This window comes from Chionomys nivalis, chromosome 1 (assembly GCF_950005125.1).
Source record: "Chionomys nivalis chromosome 1, mChiNiv1.1, whole genome shotgun sequence".
Lineage (NCBI taxonomy): Eukaryota > Metazoa > Chordata > Mammalia > Rodentia > Cricetidae > Chionomys > Chionomys nivalis.
Window position 1 is genome coordinate 36,534,269 of NC_080086.1, and position 23,264 is coordinate 36,557,532.

At 50.2% G+C, this 23,264-nt stretch overlaps 1 protein-coding gene across 8 annotated transcripts in view; it reads left to right on the forward strand.

The window, feature by feature from the left end:
* The window catches only part of Atp2b2 (ATPase plasma membrane Ca2+ transporting 2), a 327,316-nt gene that overhangs the window by 197,809 nt on the left and 106,243 nt on the right, over positions 1 to 23,264 (forward strand). For all 8 annotated transcript variants that reach the window (XM_057792733.1, XM_057792742.1, XM_057792682.1 and 5 more), the window contains one exon: positions 19,558 to 20,071. In XM_057792733.1, the coding sequence (XP_057648716.1) occupies positions 19,873 to 20,071 (199 nt within the window). In that variant the 5' untranslated portion in view covers positions 19,558 to 19,872. The remainder of the gene's footprint in view (positions 1 to 19,557; positions 20,072 to 23,264) is intronic.

A 23,264-nucleotide genomic window follows, 5' to 3' on the forward strand; every position in this document is an offset into this window, starting at 1 on the left:
ACTTGAGTCCTCTTTGGCTGCCAGATGACATAGTAGCTGTCACCACCACTCTCTCCCTGGAAGCTCCCTACCCAAGTTTGGCCGCAAACATAAAGGACTTCTTGACCCCCTTTTGGAAGCCTGACTGATTCCAGCTCAGCCCTACCCAACCACACCGCCCTCATCGCCACGGCCTCCCCATGGGTCTCTCTCGTTCCTTCCACGAATGCCCACAGCCCGCACTCCACCCAAGTGGCCTTAGCAGGTCATTGGCTTTCTTGTTTGTTTGGGGTTTTTTTTATTTGTTTGTTTGTTTTGTTTTGCCTTGGTTTTCTTCTCCGTGAAGCTGGGCAGTGAGAAGGCTGGTCTCATCACTCTGGGGTGAACCAAAGGGGCCAACTCCTATGGAGTAGTGAGCGTAGGGCCTGGCATATACAAAAATGTCCCTGGCTCTTCCCTCCCATCAGTTTTACTGAGCTGCCACTGTAGGTATGTACGCCCCGGGCTGAGCAGGGAGGGAACCACACCCAACGGTTTAAGAACAGTTAAATCTTGCCTCAGGGCACAGGCTGCCTGCGGGAGGCCCCCTGCAAGAGTTTACCAGATGAGTGGAAATGAGCATTGCCCCTGACACCAGCCCTTGCTGCCGGAACTAGGCACCAAAAAATGCTCTCATTAGACATCGTTTATGACTCCAGTATTGCTCTGCGATCCTGAAGCTGGGTCAGCCACAAAGAGACAAAGAGTACCCACAGTCTCTGTAGGCTTTGCTCTCTGCCCTGGGCTGGGTAGGGCTGGAGCGAGCCCCCGGGTGCTTCAGGCAGACGGAAATAGCCCAGCAGACAGATGGCAGTGGAGCGGGAGCTGGCAACGCAGAGAACCCGAGCACCGGCAGTGTCTCCTTGCATGTCCCGCCCTCGGCGCCTCAAGGGTCTCCAGGCCTCGCTCTGGTCCAAGCTCAGAGCCTGAGTAGCCTTGTCAAGCACACCACTGTCCCTCCCGGACTCTCGGTCTCCCCATCTGTGCAGTGGCCAGATGAGTTACCGACCCAGGCAGTTAGACTGTAGAGTCCCTTCTTATTTATAATGGGGTAACAGAGCAGCCATGGAACAGGGCCAGGCTGGTGGCTGAGCCTCCCCAGGGCCTGCCATTCGTCAGCAAATCCACACTGGGTGGCTGCCAGCCCTCCGGCCCAGGGCTGTTTCTAACAGCAGGTGATACGGCCAGGCTGGCAGCTCCCAAGTTCCCCGTTTGACTTCTTCAAGCCCAGTAAGGGGCTGCCATCTGCTTGTCACCCCCTCCAACCCAGCCGCAGGTCAGCCAAAGCCCCTCACCTGTTCCTGCTCCAAGGCTGGCCTCACACCTGTCCACAGAGCCTCAGACGAGAATCCCCTCAGAGGTTTCTTAGAGTGCTGGAGTCTGCCAGAGCTGCCTGCCTCCGCACTGGTTGGGAGAAGGGAGAAGACAGCCTTGGCTTTTCCTCTTCTTCAGAATTCATGTTGCACTCTACAGGGCGACTCCATGTCCCCAAATTCAGGTTCAAGTCCAGTAGTCCATTGTGCACTGAGGTCAAGGCGCAGGCTTGATGCTCAGGCTGCCCCCCCACTATGCGACCTTGGCCGGTCACTCCACCTTAGTGAACCTCAGTTTCTTCATCTTTAAAATAAAGAAAATCAGGGCATCTATCCAGGGACTTCTGAGTACATCATCGAGACATGCACAGAAAGGGAACAGTCCTAGGGGTAACAACACGTGGTGGCTCCTGGTCAATTTTAAGTTTCTACTCTCTCAGATGGCATTATTCATCTGGTCAGCTCCTTGCCAGAAAGGTGACCCTCCTGACCTCCATGTCTACCCAGTTTTGACCCTCCCTGGGGTCAGGGTAAAATATACATCAGGCACTCAATGCTCACCCTGCCTTTGTGTTTTAATGCAAGTGTTGCGAAGTGAACGTGTCTGAGACTTAGTTTCTTGGGCCAAGGCTTGAATTCCTGCAGGTGCTTTTCTGTGTATCCACTTGTATGGTGCCAGCTGTCTGTCAGGTACGCATGAGACAGCTGGAGATGTACGGGCCCTTAGGGGGCACAAATGGCCTGTCTGTTTCTTGCCTCCCTTCCTTCTTGTCTCCTTGTCCCACCCAGCCTCTCAACTTCTATCTTACCTTTCTCTTTCCTGCCCCTCCCTCCTCTCCTTCCCTCTGTCTAGTAAAAAAATTCCTAGAAAACTTACACATATGTGTTCACACAGCCAGGATGGTTCACTCGATTCTGCCCAGAGAATGGAGTTAGCATGTGGTTTACTGAGTGAAGGTTCATTGAGTTAGACTGTCTAGGGGTGAATCAGGCTAAGAAGCAGAAGCAATGGATCAGCACGTGGTAATGCATAGTGGACCATGCACAGGGCATCTCTGGGTTAATTTGTATGTTTGTATTAAATGAGTACCTCTCCACACATGGATGTCTGAGTAGCCAGCAGATAGGCTAGGACTGTTTGGGAGTACACGCATGCCTACTGGGACAAAGGGTAAGATGTGTGAGCCAGGCAGCCTGCTTCTCTGTGTCAAAGCCCTAGTAGGAGTCAGTGTGAAATTATCGGAATCATATAGCCTGATCTCCCTCTGGGAAAGATGGGGAAACCGAACCTCAAAGAGGGAAGATGGAGCAGGGAGGGCTAACTGTGGGTCTCCCTGCCATGGTGGGCAGTGACGCCCACGGAGGTGTGTACTCTATGCACGGTCATGATCCTTGCACTCACACCTGCAGGTGTTGTCTGTGGCACCCACCATAAGCCCCTGGATCCTCCTGGCCTCGGTTTCCTCACCTGTGCGGTGGAAATAACAAGTGGGTCTTTTGAAATGTCAAACTGCAAGCTGCCAGTGAGCACCACTTCTAATGCATTTTGCTCATGGGTTAACTTAATGGCAGATTCCCCTGGAAACCCGTCACCCACGGGCATGACTTTGGGGCCCCAAGGCTGAAGGGTTCAGGACCACCTGTGACAGTCACGGAGATGGTAGTAAGGTGTCAGCCATAGGACAGCCTTCTTTCTTGCCCAGAGCCCTTACAAATGGCCCTGATCAATACCCACCTGCCTCCGAACCGAACCTGGGGTTGTCAAAACCCTACTCCACACTAGGGAGGTTCTGTCATCTTTCTTGACTTAACATACCCCCTAACACACACACGTGCATGTATATGCACTTATGTACACAGCACTCATGTATTCGCACACATATACATATGTATGCATGCCCATGCACACATGTATATACACATACACACATATGTGTATACACACAAACACATGGACATAACAAACACATGGGCACACTTATGAGCATGTGTGCAGATGCACATACACACATATACATACAGAGCCCAGAGTCTTATATACTGTCTTCCCACCTCAGAACCCACCCACTCAGACAACCTTATAGGCAACTCTTTGGCCCTGCCTGACACACCAAAACACGTTGTTGTGCACATATGAATGTTCACGCAAACACATTTGCACTTCATCTGCTCTGACACACAGACTCAGTCTGTGCGTGTGCTTGCACAACTGTACATGTTTTTCCTACTTGGCACATTCAGATGCTCCTGTATAGTGGAGAAGAAGTGGTGGTGGCCTGTGCAGTAGCAAGAACACATCAGACACACTAGGGACCTAGAGAACAATATAGATAGCTAGGAAGGGAAAACCCCGCTTATCACAGAGGACTCTGGGACCAGTGCATTGGCACAGACTGTCTTGGTCATGAAGTAGGGCTCCTGTTGATGAAGGCTTGTGAACCCAAGTGGGAACCCAGATGCTGTGGGGAACCTGGGCATCACAGGGACCTCCACCTCCAAGGTCTGCCCCTAACTAATTCAAGTTTGCTTGGAGACTCAGGGACACTTCTGAAACTTATGAGTGTATGGACTCTGGGAGGCCACTGTTCTGGGGATAGCCTTCCTAGGTATCCCCTTCAGGCAGGAAATGGGGGTCAACTGCTAGAGATACTGAGCCTGTGAATCTAGCACCCACTTTGTGCCAACTCCAACACCGGAGAGGGACCAAGGGGGCTCCTCTGACCTTACCTATCCATTGCAATGTGGAGTTCACACTCAGAGAGACCCCAGTTTGGAGCTCTGCATCTGAGTCCCAGCCTGAACTCCCCAATCATATGTCAGGACAGGCAGCCCCAAAGGGAGAGTGATCTGAGCCTGTAATGGGAAAGGTCTGTGAAGTACAACATGGCAGGGCTCAGGGAGCTGGGACCAGGCAAGAGTCCTCCTCAAACATGGCACTATGGTGAAGGGAGCTTCAGGGCAGGGAAAACAGAGCTGAGACGTAGAGGGATGTACCTTCAGGGTGTGAGGCTTGGATCTATAAAGGAACCGAGGATCTTTAGGCTGGTTCTTGGCAGGAAATGAGGACAGTGCATTCTGGCTCCTTTAAGCCAGCCAGGCCAGTCTGGGATGGGCTGGCACTCAAGGAGAAGCATGCCCAGGATGAAGGTGGGTGTACCCTTCGAGCATTGGGAAGTAGAAGTAGGTTGGTGGCTCGGAAGGGTGACACCTGTGACAGGCTGACAGCTGTTCATGGCTCTGGGCCAGTACCTTCCACTTCCCTTCTAGAAATCTGTTATTCTCAGTCAACGTGGACTATCAGTGATACCCCAACCCTGCTTGGAATGCAGGAGTGGGTGACCCAACTTGACCATGGCTACTCGGCAGAGACAGAGAGAGGGGTCTGAGGCCCATCCAGTCACACACACTGAGCAAAGGAACTCTGGTCCTAGCCACTTGCAAGGGCAGTGACCCATGCTTAAGGGACCCACAGGGTGAGATGCCCCCATGGCTGGAGAAGTCGTCTAGAAGAGCTATTACAAGAAACTGTGGACCTTAGAGAACAGCAACAGGGTGGAAGGTAGTAGGCGGGGCAGAGGGGACACTGCAGATGTGATCTCAGAGCTCCATGTGGGCCACTGGGGTGAGGTTGCTGAAGGTCACGGAAGGAGGAGTTCAGAGGAGTGAGTCATTCATACCTACCCTGACTGACTTTTACCTCCGTCTTGAAGCCTGGGCATGAAGCCCATGGCTCTGCCTCGCTTTAACAAGGCTAGGGTCCTCTGGGCCCGTGTTCCCCAGGAGGCTGCATTCGCATCTGTCCTCTCACAGATGGCTGGTGAGAGCATCTAGCAGCCCCCACCCCTACCCGGACCCCCTTCTGTCGCAGGCCTCGGCTGTGCCGGGGAGTGTGGTACAGCATAGTTATTTTTAGAGGTGGCACCATCTGTTCAGCGTACCAAGTGGATTCTGCGTGTCTCCGCCATGGTCGGGGACAGCCGTGCCAAGTCAGGGGAGGGTTGCAGAGTGAGCTGGGTCTTCCTCACTTGCTTCTAACTGGGATAGTCACTGACCAGCCTCCCAGCCCCAGGCCGCAGGGCATGCGATTCTGGGGGCCAGAGAGTAGACAGCTGATGCAGAAGACAAGCCTAGGGTAGGAGATGTCATAGGCCCCTACACTCCCTCTGTGGTCTGAGCGTCTCCTTTGTAGATTCTGAGTGTCTTGGCTACAACCTCCAGGACTGAGGTAACTGAGACTAAGGGAGAAGACTGAGGACAGACTGTATGTCTCCCTGCATGACCTAACACTGGGTGTGGTGAACACATAGGCCTGATCCCATTGGACCAGAAAGGCTGGGACACTTTTCCACTTAACTCCAGCTGTGTGTCGTGCCACCAGGGTCATACTGGTGATTTAGAGTTTTTTGTTTGTTTGGTTGGTTGGTTTTTGATTTTTGGTTTTTGTTTGCTTATTTTGGGAGACAGAGTTTCTCCATGTAACGGCCCTGGCTGTCCTGGAACTCACTCTGTAGACCAAGTTGGCCTGCCTCTGCCTCCTGAGTGCTGGGATTAAAGGCATGCACCACACCCAGCCATACTGATGATTTGAAGCTGAGGCCTGGACACAGTCCTCCTGAATTCAGATCCAACCATTAGTGACCCCAGCCAGCTTCTTCAGCTTGCCACGTCTCTGTTTCTTTGAGTAGGAAGTCAGGTCCTGGTAGCTGCTGTGCCACAGGGTTGAACCCGGGCTCGCAGAGGCCATGCCTGCATGCAGGGCACAACTGCCTGTGGTGAAAGCACACTGGGTTGAGCTGTTGAGCTGTGCCACGAAGAGCACAGGACTCACAGAAGGGCGAGAACATCTTGGGTAGCCCGAGGCTTAAAGGCCCTCCAGAGGGGACTCTTGACAACATAAGGAAGACCACAGCTTCAGCTGGGAGATGTAGACTTCGCCTTGAGACTTTTGTTCTGAGTGCTCTCCATCAATGCATAGACAGCAGTGGTGGAGTCCAGCCTGGCTGAGAACTGTGTTCTTAGAATGCTCACACTTGTATGGGGGTGGGCTGTGAGCTGGCAAATACCACCCCGGGGCTGTGATGTTGAGACAGAAGCCTGTGGAGGTGCTGGCAACAGGGAGGGTGGGGCTTTGAAATGGAGCGGGGTATGGAGAACTTTACAGAGAAGTTGGCTTGTCTTAGAGGTAAAGTTGTGGTTAATAGACATAGGTGCCTGGACCTTCTGGAAGAGGATACATGTACCGATGGGGGAGGCAGGAGCATGAATTAGATCAGAAATAGCAGATGGTGCCATTAGACCAGGACCCCAGGGGCTGGTGTAGAGCCAGCTGGACAACATCCTGAAGACCAGGCCCTGAACAGGTTTCTTTAAAACAGCCACCAGGGAGTTATTGAAGGCTTTTAGAGTGTATGTGGTGGGGGGTTGGGTGGTGAGGTGACTGTGGCTGTGCAGTATGTGTGGGTGTGTGGGATATGTGTATGGTATATATTTATGATGTGTGTATGTATGTGTGGTGTGGAATGTGTGTGTATGATGTGGTATGTTGTGATGTATGTGTGGTGTGTGTGTATGTATGTATGTATGTGGTATGAGTATGGGCATGTGGTGCATGTGTATGGTGTAGCTTGTGTGGTAGGATATGAAAGGGATGTATGTGGGGTATGTAGTGTGGTGTGTGTGTGTGATATATGTGATGTGTGTATGATCTGTGGTATCTGTATGGTATGGTGTGGTGTGTTTGTGTAGTATGTGTGTGGTGTGGGTTTGTATATATGTATGTGGTACAATGTCTGTGTAGTATATAGGTGTGGTACCTGGTTCTGGTGTATGTGTATATGACATATGCATGTGGTATTGTGGGTGTGTCATGTGTATGGTGTAGTGAGTGGATGTGGGTGTGAGTATGGCATGTGTGTGTGTGTTATATGTGTGTTGTGGGGAGTTGGGGGTTGTGGTGGGTGTGGTGCACCCACATGAGTCTAGAGGTGCCTATTTCCATATAAGTACATTTAGAAGCCAAATCAGGAAGCTGAATCTCTTCCTGTCTCTTTTCTTGTTGCCTTGAGGCAAGGTCTCTTAGCTGAACTGGAAGCTCACCACTTTGGCTGGATGGCTACCCAGTAAGCTCCCAGGATCTGCCTGTCTCTGGCCCTTGGTACTGTGATTACAGCTACAGCCAGCCACTCCCAGGTTTTCACATGGGGTCTAGGGATCATAACTCAGGCCATCATGTTTGTGTAGACAGCACTTTACTCAACGAGTCATCTTCCCAGCCATGTGGGCACAGAGCTGTGTTTCAGCTCTACTCTGGGCAGTTCCACTCATCAGCTGAATGTTCTTGAAGAAGCTGTTATTTTACATTTCTGAGCCTCAGTTTCTTCATCTGTAAAAGGGGTATCATATATTCCTCTCTGCACACTGCTGTAAGATAAGGTTCACAGAACACAATGTAGCTCCTGCCTCACCAGGGTCTTTTGTATGTGACTGTTGCCATCAGCCTTGCTGCAAAGATTGAAAGGAGGGCTTGGGTCAAGGAGAGCGTAGGCAACCTAAGATGTGAGTGAGTTGGTTGGACCAGAGTGCAGAGCCTAAGGAGGGAGAAGAGAAGGGAGCTGGCCAGGTCTGGGTACCTGAATGGCTGGGAAAGAGGGAAGTGTTACTGAGAAGTAGTATTGATTCCACAAGAATCACAGATCCTACAGAAGGATAAAAAGTCTGAGCAAGTCTGAGGGCCCAAGGCATCACCACAGGGAACACTTGGCAGCCATAGGGAGGTCAGTCATATATCCTGGGGAGAAGACAGATGAAAATACCAATGTTGGGAAGCGGGCTGATGCCAGGTGGGTAGCATTACCAAGGGGTGAAAAGGTTTTACAAATGCCAAGGGTAGAACCATAGCGAGCGCCAGAGATGCCAGGGTATGTATGGTCAGGAAAACCTCTAAGAAGCAGGTAGAGGAAGGTAAGAGGAAACATCAATCACAGGCAAGGATCTAGAGACTGGAAGTCCCTGAAGTTGGCTGCTTTCAACTTGAGGGCCTGGCCTATCAGAAAACAGCATTTAATGAATTAGAAATAGACAACCAGGAAGCTCTGAACAATAACCTGTAACAAGGACGTATCAAGTATGAGAGACCAGAAACTTCTTTAAACTGCACTCAGACACTCATCTGTGCATGAATGATGGGGCTGCACACCTCTGTTTTAGTTAGCCCCTTGGGGATGCCAACACAAGCAACCCTCAATGAACTGTCTCTAAGCAACTCTGTTTTGGGGACCTCAAGCCCTACTGGAGATGCTATTATAGAATAAAGGAAATTACACCTTTAAGATGGGTGAGGGAGCCCAGTTACCAACCACAGCTACTGTGGCTTCCTGGCCCTTGATGCCCTTCTTCTAAGTCTAAGACCAAGTTAAAGATACCAGAGAGATGGCTAACTTTCCAACAAGGGGTGTCTTCTTGGAGATAACTTGGGCTCAAGCATGACAACAATATGTACACAGCCACAAATCCAGGGACTTCTCAGCTGAAGCATAGACGAGAAAGAGCAATGACTGGCCTTGCTGAAAGATGCCACCTGCCACAGGATCACTTTGACTCCTGCACTCTTGTGACCTAAGTCCTACTTTGTCATTCCTATCACCCACAGACCCACAGACTTCTGAAAACTCTGGCTACACAAAATCTTTTTCTCTCTGCCTCTTTGGTCTAGATCCCAAGAGACTCATTAAACTATTTTAAAACAATTTCCCAACTTAGGCTTATTCCTGGCACCTCTAGGTATGGATCTTTTCCCCTTCCCCATGGAGAAGATAGCTTAATAAATTTAGTAAGTTCAGTGAGGGTCTTCCCGGAACCTAACTAAGTATGCCTTCAGTCCTGGTAAGAGCAAAGGCCCAAGAACTGTGAAGAGAAAGAATAAACCACTGGTTGCTAGCATTTCTGGAGTTGAGGGCAACTGAGAGTGATGTATGGATGGGTTCTCTGCTCATGCACTTAAGGGCACTGAGTGACCTTCTGCAGGGTGTGTCTTTCTGCCTGGGTGTATCCACTGCAACAGAACCTATTTCCTGAGAAATACCCTTTGAGTATCATTGTTGAATGTGAAAGATAACCTTCCTGTGCCTGCTCAAGAACTCATGAAAAGTCTTGGTGCCCTTCCCAGAACCCACACATTGTATCCCGGACCTAGAAACTTTAACTTCTACTTCTCAACCCCTCAACTTGACACCCACCATTGCTATCCTGGAGAGCTTTAGGGGCATTAACAACACTTTGTCTTATCAGCACCAGAGTCCCTGGACAGCTCCCCATCACGCCCTCCTCCGGTTCCGCCCTCCCTCTGAATCAGCACCTCGGCCTTGAGGACAGCTCCGAGTGGAGCCTCTTGCTCTGGTGTCTTCTTGGTGGAGAATTGAAGGAATGAGCCTGCTTCAGCACCAGGACCCTGTGGACAGCTCATATGCCAGCATCTGCTGGTTAGCTTGCAGGGGGTGGCAGAAGGCTGATGTTATCAAGGTTCCCTGACACCCAGTCCCTCCCAGAACCTCTGTCAGTCATCTATCAACACTTCATCCCCAGAGACTACTCCCTGGGTTCCAGCCTTCCACAGTCACCTTCTATCCGTCAGCTAGAGGCCTGTCTGATCACATTCTGTCCCCCAAAGCCTTGCTTTGCTGGAAATCAAAGAGAATCCTGAGGATCCTTAATTGGGTTCTGGAAAATCAAAGAATCCTGAGCTGCTAAAGACGTACCAGGATTGTGGAGATTACATGTCATAGCCCTAACTAAGTGCAGGGATCTCAACCCCATGACTGTGATTATTGTTCCTTTGTTCAAGGCTCTGTTGTAGCCTGTGAGGGCAGAGCAGGAAACTGGGGAAAGCAAGGAAACGATGCCAGAAAGGAACAGAGGGATCTCAGATCTCAGGGCTTTCAGGACTGCAGAGGAACTAACAAAGTTCCACGGTGCAATAGGACATGAAATGGATCCGAGAGGTGGCTGAGGTGTGTGTCTGGACTCAGAGGATGATGCCCAAATCACTCAGCCCAGCCCAGGCACAACACTATCCACAGTCTCACTGCACATTCCTCTCCTGAAACCAAGAGCAAACCCTCTCAGTTTGCTGCTCTGAGTCCTTCTCATGTCCAACTGCCGATGACTTGACTATTTTAGCTTGCTCGGGAAATTCATGGATTTCTTCAATGGGGATGTCTTTAAGCCTGAAAGGCACAAAGCAAACATCCTGTGTGGCACATATTGCTGTGAAGAAGCCTCAGTGGCAAGCTGTGGACATCACAGACAGCAGGTGAATTATAACCAGTGCATGCACCTGATTTGGAGTGTTTCTTCTTTCTTCTTCCAGCCAATCAGAACTTGTCCTGCTGCTAGGATAGTCCTTCCTGCTGGAGACCAGTAGCAACAAAAAAAGTCCAGGAAATTGTGTGTTCCTAAGAAACCAGTATCAAGGGTCAGGAAGGTCCTTAAGAGTGTCATTAATATGGCCCTTCAAGTTGAGTGTCTGTCCAATCCATAATCTCACTTTACAGAAGAGGAAGCTGAGGCAGGAGAGAGGTAGCATTGTTCAAGGATATGCTTGGTAAAGGGCAATGAGACACATAAACAAAGGCTTGGGGCTGTGGCTAATCTGTTTTAGCTGTTTCAAATTCCACCCTCTGACCTTGACCATTGTTACACCTTGGATCTCCAGCCTCCTTGCCTGGAAATTAGAAACAAGCAAGGAAGGCACTTGCTATGCAATTATTGTTGACTGTAATGGTCAAGCCATGGTTGGGACCCAAAGGATATGATGCCAAGGCAAGGGGTACTTTGGTTATATTCTTAAAAACACTAAACCAAAATTTGTATAGTAATTTCCTAACTCAGCCTCCAGATCCTTACCTGCAGGTCATGTGAGGGCTGGGTGGCATGATGAGCAGATCTTATACAGAGGAAGAAAGATCTAAGTACCTCACTTGCCACCCTATGACCCCAGTGTCCTGGATAGGACCTGAGATGTACATTGTTGGGTATGTGGTTAGGTGGTTGGATGGGTGAATGAACAGATGGTTAGATCATGGTAGGTAGACAGATGGTTAGGTGGTAGGTGACAGATGGATAGCTAGGTAATGAGTGATAGGTGGTTGGATAGTTAGGAAGTGGTGGGTAGATGAGTAGTTAGGTGGTGGTTGGTAGGTGAGTGGATGGTTAGGTGGGTTGGTGGGTAGGCAGATTCATGGGTGGCCAGGTCGTAAGTGATGAATGGGGTGGTTGGGTAGATGGCTTGATGGGAGGATGGGAGGTAGATGGTAAATAGATGGATGGATAGGTAGGTGTATAGGTGAGTAGGTAAGTGGGTGGGTTGGTAGGTAGATGGATAGACAGGTGGTTGGCTAGGTAGGTGGGTGTGTGAGTAGGTGTATGAATGGATGGCTGATTTGGTGGGTGGGTAGGTGGATGGTTGTGGTATATGATGGTATGGGTATACTGGTGGATGAATAGGTGGGTGGGTAGGTAGGTTGATAGATAATTAGGTAGTAGGTGGGAATATAGATGAATAATTAGGTGGGTGGATGGATACACTAGAAGATGCTTAGGTGAGTGGGTGGGTATATGGTTAGGTGGGTGGTAGATAGTGGTAGGTGGGTGTATTTACAGATGGCTAAGTAGGTGGAGAGATAGGTAGATGAATGATGAGCAGGCGGGTATATAGTTAGACTGATACATGGGTATATGTATGAGGAACCTGGAGAACCAGAGGTGGACGCTTGTCCCCACCACCTACCATTGGCAGCTCCTCTGGAGACCAGAGACAGTGGAAGGAAGGAGTTGCCATTGTGGAGAAGCTCCAGGTCCTTAACTGCCCACCCTACTTCTGCCACCTGTATCTGCAAGGCTTTCAAGATTTCTCTCTGTGGGAATTTTTCCTTTTTTTTTTTTTTTTTTTTTCCTTTTCTGGTTAACAGAATAGGAGCTGCCTAAAAATAGCAGTAACTTTGCTTCTGAGGTATTCATTTCCAGTTCTTCTTTTCCTGTTCTCATTCCTCAGCTATGAGGATACAGAGCTGAGGTTGTCAACGCCCGCTTTGACAAGCCCTCAAACATACACGTGTGCACTGCAGGGCTCAGACCTTCAGAAGGGGATAGCACAGATCTCTGTGACTCAGCAGTACTCTACACTCCTGTGCACATGTCCGGTGGCCTGTGTGGCTCTCCCTTGGGGCTCCTCACACCAAGCACACATTTGACACACTACGAGGACCCCCTCCACTCTCCCATAGACACTAAGGCACCCAGCATCAAACACAGCTGCTGAGCCAAACCCCACACTCATCTGCAAACCCACACCCATGCCCACCCAAGACCATCAGCCTCTTTCCTTTTTAATGCACATCTGCAGAGAAAATTACTTCCTCCCAAAAGATGCCCAAGAAGACCTCTGTCCCTGTCTCCCTGCCTGCTGAGCTGAACTTACTGCTTCTCTGGCCTCCCTACCCAGATCCCCTGCACTACCATTTGTGTGACTAGGAGAGGAAAGAAAATGCCCTGTCCCAAGGGAGAGACAATTAATTCATTTAGACCACAGCGGAAGGCACAATGCCTATGTGCTGAGCTAACTGAATGGTACCCAAGCGGGAATAAGGGCAGCAAAATCCACTTTGGGTTTGTTTGTTTTTTTTTTAGGGTGGCACTCGGAACAGTCAAGCTTGGGCAGTTAGAAGCAAGTGAATGAAGTGACCATTTGCCAAATAACAGATGCTTCCTATAGGCAGGGAATTGCCACACTCTGTCTCGGTTAACCCTTACAAAACCCTGCAAGGCTGACTGGATGGTTTCCATTGGGGGGGTGAGAGGAACCAAGGCACAGAGATTAGAGTCCTGTCAGAGCCGTATAAGCAGCAGAGCCAGACTTGGGTGACCAGGAACCTCCACACGGGACTTGTGTCCCCATACCAATTCTTGCTTCCAGGGATGATTCAAAGAAAGTGGTGACTTTAAAAATACATATTCAGGTGGCATTTAAATTCAGCACCTCTTAAAACAGAAGGATTTGGCATCCAAGAGTTATTTTTAGCAGACAGTTCATTTGCAACCGTCCCAGCTACCAGGCATGCTTCAGCTCAGATCTGAAAAAGCTGCTGGTTTGAGCTAGGGGTTGCTTTTTTAAAATCTTTCCTTTGAAATATAGAGTCCCTCTGTTAAATTACCTTGCATATGTGTAATTTATAAATTTATATATTATATATAAATTAACTCATATGCCCATGTATATAAAATACCCTTCCTCTGTCAGTGTCTCTCCTGGGAAGACTTTTGCCAAAGCCCCCTAACCTATTCTCTACTCATTGAAATCTAACAATACACACTCATTTAAATGCTTAGAGGAAACCAAATTCATAAATCTAATATTACCACAATGTTCTGTTTCTGAATGGCTTGGAACTTCAGAGCCTTAAAAGAGACCATGGAGGCCGGGCGGTGGTGGCGCACGCCTTTAATCCCTGTACTTGGGAGGCAGAGGCAGGTGGATCTCTGTGAGTTCGAGACCAGCCTGGTCTACAAGAGCTAGTTCCAGGACAGGCTCCAAAACCACAGAGAAACCCTGTCTCGAAAAAAAAAAAAGTGAAAAGGGACCATGGAGAAGGCTAGTCCACTCTTTTCACTTGTTACGTGGGAAACTGAGGCCCCAAGAAGAAAGGGGCTTGATCTAGGTCACCACAGAAGCTGGGTATGCAAGGAGAAAAAGTTCACTGAGCTGTTACTTCCTGCTCTGTTTCTCAACCTGCCTACCTGCCACCCTCCCTTTCTTCCTCCCTGCTTTCCATCCATGTACCTATCCATCCATCCACGCAGGCAGACATCCATCTTTCCTCCATTCATGCCTCCCTCTCTTCATCTCTCCAATCTTCATCTGTCCTTCTACCCACTACACATCCATCCATCCAACATCCTTCCACCCACCTAGCAACATGTCCATCCATCTCAGAGATGGCAGCCTGAGGACTGTCCTTGGGCTTCATTCATTCTAAACATTTAGGGAACATATCAGTACTATGTTGGCTCCACAGGAGGCATGGCTCCTTCCCATGTGTGGGTCTCCAGGCCTCTTGCAAAGGGGACAGACAGCTCACCATGTCTGATCAATGAAGTGTGATTCATGCACTGAGCCAGGGGCACATATTTAAGCTGGATGGCCAGAGATACAAAGGACACTTGAAGCCAAGGAGGACAGCAGCTGCTAGGAAGGCCAAGACCTAAGTGGAGACAAGTACTAAAAATATGGCTGCTGCAGGCTCTTGTAACCTGGTGGCTGATAGAGTTGGCATACACTTTTGAATCATTGGTTCCTTCTCTCTGCCTGAGATCACTGGAGTTCTACCAAGTGCTTCTGCGGCTATGAACCCCATCATTTTTAATTGATCGTCTCTCTCTCAGGCAAAACAAGTCCCAAATAAACTGTGCAATTTAAGAATAAAAAACAAGGCACACAGCATGATGGTGACCTTGTGCATGTGTCTGTGAGATGTGGAGATGGGGGATTAGCAGCATCAGAAGAAGGGCCACCTGTGAGTGCTTCAGACTCTAAGTCGTGACTGATTTGGTTACCCCAGACTTGCATCCCTCTGTACTTTCTCTCACAGTCCCTCTGACCTTTACTGACAGCCAGTTATGTATTTCTATTTATCTCTGGGGCAGCCTCTTTTTACATGCAAGAAAAGCTATCACCTACTCAAAGTGTCTGCAGCACCCAGGACTCTGCATGACTGGTGCACGTCAAGTCATGGAAGTCCTGATTTTTATTGTTGCCCTGATTGTAAGGTCATAGGAAGAAGGGACCAGATCTTGATTATTCATTGCCTGGCACCAAAGCATTCCCAAAATACTGTCATTGAAAAGATTGCGGGTGAGTAGAAAGGTAGATGCACAGGTAGTAAATTGATAGATGGGTAGAAGGAAGATGGGAGGAAGGGAAGGAGTGAGGTGGAAGAGGGAGGGAGGGAAGGGCAGAGGAAGGAAGGAAGGAAGGAAGGAAGGAAGGAAGGAAGGAAGGAGAAGGAAAGAAGGATGAGTCATGGATGGATGAGTGGATGGACAGACTGATAGGTGGTAGGAGGATGATGGATAAATGGATGAGCAGGTTGGATGGTGTATGAGTGGATGGGTAGATGGATGTTCTGAAGGATGGATGAATGGATAGGTGAGTAGAAAGATGATGGAAAGAGGGATGTGTGGATAGATAGGTTGAGGGAAACAAAGAAAGACATTGTGTGGGTGGACAGATGGATGGATAGACCAATGTGTAGAGGGAAGGAAGGAAAATAGATGGTGAATGAATGGGCACATGGTGCGCGATCAGGTGGCTAAGGCTGACAACAGCTGATCTTAACCCATAACCAATAGCTGCCCATTAGCTCGTGCCTGCTATTGTGATCACAGAGATAATTGCTGCTAACGCTCCTCCTGGCGTGTGCTGCCACAGAAGTAATTATCAGTGCCTGTAAGCCATGCCACAGGTATCAAGGGAGGGAAGGAAACAGCACCTTAGGTTTAAAAGCCCCTTGTGGTTTGCAAGCCACTTTGCTTCCCATATGGTGCTTGGTTTAGGCCTTGTGAGAACTCCATGAGGGAGTATCACAAGCCAAGGCCCTGAATGTCTGGGAATAAGTGAGCCTCTACCCATCCCTCCTGGGTTCAAATTCTAGGTCCATTTCTGCCAACCCACAGGAGGCCAAGTAGTTTGTCTCTTTCCTCAACCTCAGTTCCACGTATGTTCTGTGGTCATGTCCAGGTAGCTTTTGTCGTATGTGGTCATACCAACTTATGATCCCTTCCTGGTGCTTCCCCATGCACTGGACTTGGTCCTTGGTATATCATATGCATTAACTCACCAAGGCAGAAGTACCCTGAGACAGATGCCCTTATGTCCCTGCCTCTTTTGTAAGATGATGAAATCAAAATTACTTTGCTTTCCAATCTGTGGGAATTCGAGCCAAAATCTGAACCAATGCATGGAAGTTTCCAGAACCACTGCTCTTTAGACTTCATGTTGTCTCTGAGATGATGTCCTTGTAACATACTTAGGTGCTTAGAACCTAGTGAATGCCCAATAAATGCCTTTCCATGGTGTGGTATCACATGCAAATCACAGAAGAGTCCAAGCCCATGGTGCTCTTTCTACTACTAAGCATCAGGCCAGCCCAGGTCATGAAGATGCACCTGCCTCTGCCTCTGCCTCTGCCTCTGCCTTTCCTTTCCACACTGTTGCCTGGGTACTGAGAGCCAGCACCTCCCAGGTTGCAAATACAAAGTCTGTGTGTCATCAGGTCACCTCTTCTCCTTGGGAAAGCAAAGCCTGCTCTAGAGGGTTTCTAATACCCCCCCCTCGCTCAAGCAAGAGGTCCACCTACCCTGAGCTCAGACCACCTTACATCTATTGACACCAACAAGGGCCCAAGATACTCTTCCTTGTTTGATCTTCGTCTTACTCACAAGTTACACCGCCTTGTTTGATCATCACCTCTGGCTATTTGGTTTTTTTTTTTTTTCTCCTATTTTCTTGGACTTCCACAAGGTACAGTCTGCAGTAGGAAGTGTGCTGCTCAACACACAAGCCCTGTGTCCCTGTTTCCCAGGCCTCCTCCAACCTTGTGCTCTGAGCGAGCTTCCAACACCTCTTACAGCTGGTGCATGCTGGGTTTGGGATCCTGCTGAAGACCTGTAATCTCTTATAGCCTTGGGAAGAATAGTAAGCATCAGTCTCAGATGCCAGCACTTCCCAAAGAGGCTCAATACCTAGAACATACTCGGCCAGGCCCTTCCTACGGTGTGGTGGACTACAGTCCAAAATTTGAAATTCCCTAACATACCCCCTGTGTGACCTTGGGTAAATTTCTTCAGTCCCATGGGGCTCATTTATTTTGTCAGTAAAATGGGCTTAATTATGATATTCACCCCATCGGATTGTAAAGACCCAGTGGGAAGCTGGGCATGGTGGAACCTGTGCTGCCAGCATCTGGGAGGTAGAGACTGGAGGATTGGGAGTTCAAGATCACTGGAGGGCAGCTTACAAGAGATAATGTCTCAAAAAGAAAAAAAAAACACCTCAATGAGACGTTCCTTGCTTTTTATTTCATTCATTTATCCTATATTCATTTACAGGATAGATACTAAGATACTAAGATTTTGGCCATAGCAACACATGAAATACACTGTCTACACCCTTGGAACTTAGTTCCTAGCAGATGAAACTATATGAAGTGTGTGTGTGTGTGTGTGTGTGTGTGTGTGTGTGTGTTACTGGGGATGGATCCCAGCATGTGAGGTAAGCACTGTATCTCTGACCTGCACACATAGCCCTCATATGTAATACTATATGTACAGAGACCTCTTAGCATGGCATCTGATGTATGATACCTGTTTAAGAAATGGAGGGGAAAGACCTTACATGGCAGTGCCTACATGTAACCCCAGCACATTAGAGGTCGAGGCAGGAGGATCCAGAGTTCAAGGTCAAGGTCATTCTCAGCTACATAGCAAGTCTGAGGATATTCTGTCTCAAAGAAAAACGAGGGAGAAGGGAGAAGGGATTACTGTTTATATTCATGTACACAGATTTGGCCTCCACCTCACCTGCTCCTGAGGTCAGACCTCATGAGCTCTGGAGATGGTGCCATTGGAGGGCCACCTCTGCACTGGAGGGAAGCTCTGGGTACACACTGTTTCTCTGATGCCCAGGTCTCTTCTTGGGGCATCATGTCTACACCATGCTCTGCTCTGTAGGATACCTGTTGGCCCCAATGACCATAAACCATGGTGCACTTCCCATCCCTGTAAGAAGTGCCTCCTCCTATCTCCCGGAGGATGGCCCAGGCTGCCCCAGCCAGGATGCAGGAGGGCCCCGGTAACTCCGACACAGATTTCCTTCCAGTGTTTGCCTGCACAGTCCACCCCGCCCAGCACTACTGAGAAAGCTTCCCCAAGGAAGGAGAGGGAAGGGCATCGTGCCCTCTAACCTCCTCCACCCGCTTGCTCTCTGCGACTCTGGGCAAGCTCCCTTCCCTCTCTGGGGCTCCCCACTGAGAAAATGAAAACACACCAACCTGATACTGGTGCCTCTAAAATGTGGGGAAGAGGCCTGTGAAGGAGAAAGGTCAGACAGGTGGAGAGTGGAGGGAAACCCAGGCCTTTCTTCCTCCTTTCATCCCAGGCTCTTCACTACCCACTCAGGAGGGCCAGCTGGCTATGGCTGATGGGAGGGGCTGATCCCCGTGCCAGGCTCAACTGAGCTCAGCTGGGGCCCTTTGTCACCCAACGCTTGCTGGGGCCTCGGCTGCTGGTGTTGGGTGTCCTGGAGGATTGGATTCTCTTCCTGGCAACCCATAGCTGCTGCACTCCTGTATGGGTGGCCTGGAGAGCCTGGAGAACTAACTCCCTCCTCCTTGCTTCCAGAGGGACCTGTGAGCTGCTGTCTGCTGTCCTTGGTGCTGACTGGTGGGGGCTCCAGGTGAGGGCTCCATGGATCCCAGCTCAAAGCTCTGGGCTCTAAGGACAGGTTCATGAATAGATGTGGTGGCTGCTCTGGCACCAGTCTGAGTGCCTGGAGGGCTGCGGTGGGGGACTGTGGGTGGATACGGGGCCTGTGAGAGGGAGTGTTGTAGGGGAGGTGTCAGGAACCCGTGAGGAGATGAGAGTGTGGAGCCACAGCATTTGTAAACATACAGGGCCAGTCAGAGACAGGGAAGCAGAGAAAAGCTGTGTGTGTATGAGGGGACATCCAGTTATCTGTCTAGAGATGTGACCGTGTGTGGCAGTGTACATGGAAAGTGTCTCCATTGGGGTGACATGAAGTGGAACTCTGCTGGTATGTATGTGGAAGAGGAATAGGCACCAAAAGACCAGTTGGTGTGTTGTATGGCATCTGGGTCATGTTTGGCAAGAGGGCATTTGCACCCCAGGATATGTGTGGGAAGTCAGTGTGTCATATGGGGTTAGGGTGTGTCCTGAAGTACCCCGTGCTATGCCTGGGATGGCACTGGAACCATCGGATTGGCAGTGTGCAGGTGTCTTGAGAGAGAGTGAGCCAGATGTGTGTGGTAAAGTCCATGGGTGTGTATTCAGTGGTTCCCGAGGATGGCGTGTCAACACCTATTCCCTGACCCTCCTAAGCACTTGTCCCATGAGACCTCCATGTCTGAATCTCATCAGCCACTCTTGATTGTCTCCGCAGGAGCTTTCCCGACCATGTAGATGCCAGCCCCAGGGAGCAGCATGGGCCCCAATGAATGGAGACTCCTGGGTCAACAACCCTGAGCCTCTGTGGCCCCTGGACCTCACCCCCTTCCTGGGGACACTCCTCAGAGCTCTCCAGTGCTGTTGCCAGCCCACCTCAGCCATCACCACCTCCTGGGATTCGGAGTCGGCCGCCTCGAGCTACTATCCTCTGGTGAGGGTGTACTGAGGACAGCCACACACAGCCGTCACCCGGAAGCCCCTTTTCCAGTGCTGACCCTCAGGTCCAGCCTGAGCAGAGACTTCGGCAAACATGGGTGATATGACCAACAGCGACTTTTACTCCAAAAACCAAAGAAATGAGTCGAGCCATGGAGGCGAGTTCGGGTGCACCATGGAGGAGCTGCGCTCCCTCATGGAGCTGCGGGGAACCGAGGCTGTGGTCAAGATCAAAGAGACATACGGGGACACTGAAGCCATCTGCCGGCGCCTCAAAACCTCGCCCGTTGAAGGTAAGTGCGGGAGGCTTAAACCCAGGCTGCTGCAGAGTTGGCGCCCGAGCCTGTGTCCATGAAATTTAACAGTGGGGAATGTCTCCAACATGGGCTGAAACACAAATGCCTTCAGATTCTAGCTGCGTCCTAGCAAGGGGGTCGAATCTCATCACAGGTCACATCTGGCCTATGTCACTTGCAGAGAAAATGGCAGTAAGACAGTTGGGTAGGGGCTGTACTCTGGAAAGAGGGTGACCAGTCAGTCTGAAGGCACTGCCACCTCTGTGAGAAGCAAGAGCTGTCTGAGGTATGGCAGTAGGGTGACTAGAGGAGACTCAATAGGAGCCATGTCCTGCTTGCGTATGTCTAGATACAGCATGGGTTCTACACCGTGGTTGTAACCTCTAGCCTGCATCTACCCACCATGCCAGGTGCCTTCCAGCTGGCTGGCTGGGGGGTGGGGGGTGCTCACAGCTGTCTAGGCAGCGAATTCCAGTTGTCACAGCATGCCCCACCTCCAGTTTGCTGTCCCAAATCCAGGCTCTGAATAGGTCTGAAGATCACTGGAACTCTGGGTGGAATGGACTGGGGAGCCAATTACAGGCTGTGATTGACAAGCGATGAATGTCTTTGTAGGTTCTGCCCTGGAGAGGAGTGGGACTGTCTTCCAAGGTCACAAAGTGAACAGACCTGGGGCATCTAGTGAGAGGCACTCTGCTGCTCCTGCCTTTCTGGAGGCAACCAGAGATGGGGCATTTTCCCAGAGGCAGAGAACCCAGGGGCTCCATTTCTCATCTGTCTGCTGCTAGTTACCCGCTGTGGCCATGTGGGAGGCTTTCCCTACACAGAGTCAGAGGAACAGGCAGGTGTCTCTGCCCTGACTCTCCCAGACCTGTGATCTAGAGCAATGGCTGCCCTGAGCCTTGGACTATGAAGCCAGTGCTTCCAGTGCAAAGCTCAGTGCAGACTTGGGCAACCAGTAGGCACTCAGCAAGTGGCAAAGATGACTTTTCTCTTTAGTTAGCAGTGACTCCCTCAGGTAAAGAATGAAGTCTGGGATGTGGGTAGCTGCTAAGTTTGAAGAAATCTGTCCCCCAAGTCCCGTGTCCATGGACACTACTAGGACGTCATCCCTGAACCGTTGGTGCTGAAGCTGCTTCATGGAGCTCGGGATTGGCTAGTGGTCACAAATTAGTTCTTTGTTGTTTCCCAGTGTCTGCTGGGTATCTGTGGTCTTCCCTCCTGATCCAGAAGGAAAAGCTGAGGAAGGCTGGTTCTTCTTGTTCTGACTGTCCTCACCGATACCTTGCCTATAAACTGAGCCAGAAGTCTGGCAGCATGATTCAGTGGGGAGCGGGGCATAAAGGAAGCATCTAATCTGACTCTGGCATCCTAAGAAGGGTAAGGATTCTGCTTGAGGATGCTGAATCCCGCCCCCATGTTCCTACTAGTCCATTTCTGGCACAACGGACCATGTTTACCTGCCATCCAGCTGGTACCTGACCTGCCAGGAGGCAGAGATGCCTAAGCGGCCTTTGCCTTCAAAGGGGGGGACCAGGGTGCTGCTTTAAATATCCCTGGACCCTAGATCTAGGGAGAGCTGATGGAAGCTGTGATCCTCTCCCCAGGCAAAGAACTGATGTTAAAAACAGATTTGGCTCACTGCATCGGGGTCTCTGACCAGTGTGGAACCCAGATTAACAACCCTAATGCCACTAGTCAAGCTCTCTGGATGCCAGGGCATGGGACCATGCCTGACCAAGCTCTAGCACTAACAGAACCATTTTCAGATAGTCACCTGCTCTGTCCTTCTGCCGGGGAAGTGAGTAGGAGCCTGAGGAGAAGGACTTGGTCTCCTTTCTCTATGCACCTAGCACCCAGACTGGTGCCTGCCACCGAAAAAGGGTAAATGGCTGCCCAGTGACATTCTGAGATATGTTCACTGACTCCCCAGCCCAAAGGGAGGCTTCTCAACGGCTGAGCATCCACATAGCAGACAGATAACTGAGAGTGAGTGCAGGGATAGCTGATGGTGCCCAGGAGAGGGGAGGCAGGTAGACAGGGAGGATCTGGAAGGCTTCCTGGAGGAGATGTTTGCATTTGGCTATGGAGGCAAGAGACAGGAACACGTGTAGCACGGCACAAAATACTGCCTCTTGCAGAAGTCCAGACACAGGACATGGTGAGAAGCTAAGTCCCAGGAGTAAATGAGAGCCTATTGCCCAGCCAGCCCTGTGCCTCTGGGCCTTGGTTTGCTTCTCTGGATGTAAGATCCCTAGAAAGAAAGAGCTTGAAGGGTCTACCATTGGACTAACCAATCCTGCTGCATTGGTTTCTAGAAAGTGCTTCTAGGTGGCAGCAGAGATGGAAATGTGGAGAGGGTCCAAAGGGCAGACTGCTGCAAATCTCCAGATGTGGATGATCTGGGTTCAAATCCCAGCTCTACCACTCTCCAGCTGTGGGATCTGGGCGTGTTATTCAGCTTCTCGGCCTGTTTCCTTGTCTCCATGGTAGCGCTAGTGATAGCAGTGACCTTCTAGGCTTGCAGTGAGGATAATGTAAAGTAACTCAGGGGACAATGACAGTCCAGTCACACTGAATGAGACAAACCAAGTGTCCAGTGTCTAGACACCCAGCAGCAGCGGCTTTTTTGTTCTTTACATTATGGAAGAGGTAGTCATATTACCCCGAAAGGATGGCATATGATTCTCTGGATTCATAGCTAGTATTGTGGCACCTGCATATGTGTGTTCTTGAAAACAACTAGTCCCTTCTGCAGACATGCGGAGGCCACCACTACCACTTAGATGGGTATAATGTCACACCCAGGGCACCCCCTGGTGGACCAAGCATAAGCATGACTGGGCTCCCTAACACTTTTCTTCCTGCTGTATCAGGTTCAGCATCTTGTGATTTTTATAAAGTGCTTAGCCCCAACCCCCCAAAACCCAATCTCTAATTCAGAAGTCACATGGTCTGGGCTGTGCCCACTCCAGATGGAGACTCACACTGGCCATTTATCTGCTTTGGGACCAGAGACTAGTGCAGAAAGCTGCTCCAGCCCTGCGTATGGCGGTCTCCACTCACCCAGCTAAATTTATGCAGAAAGTTCTCTGAGTGACAGACGGGGGTCTGGGGCCTCCAGCAGTGTGACTCTGCCTGCAGCAGTACTTCCTGCACCAAAGGCATGGGCTCAGCTCCTGTGGCCAGC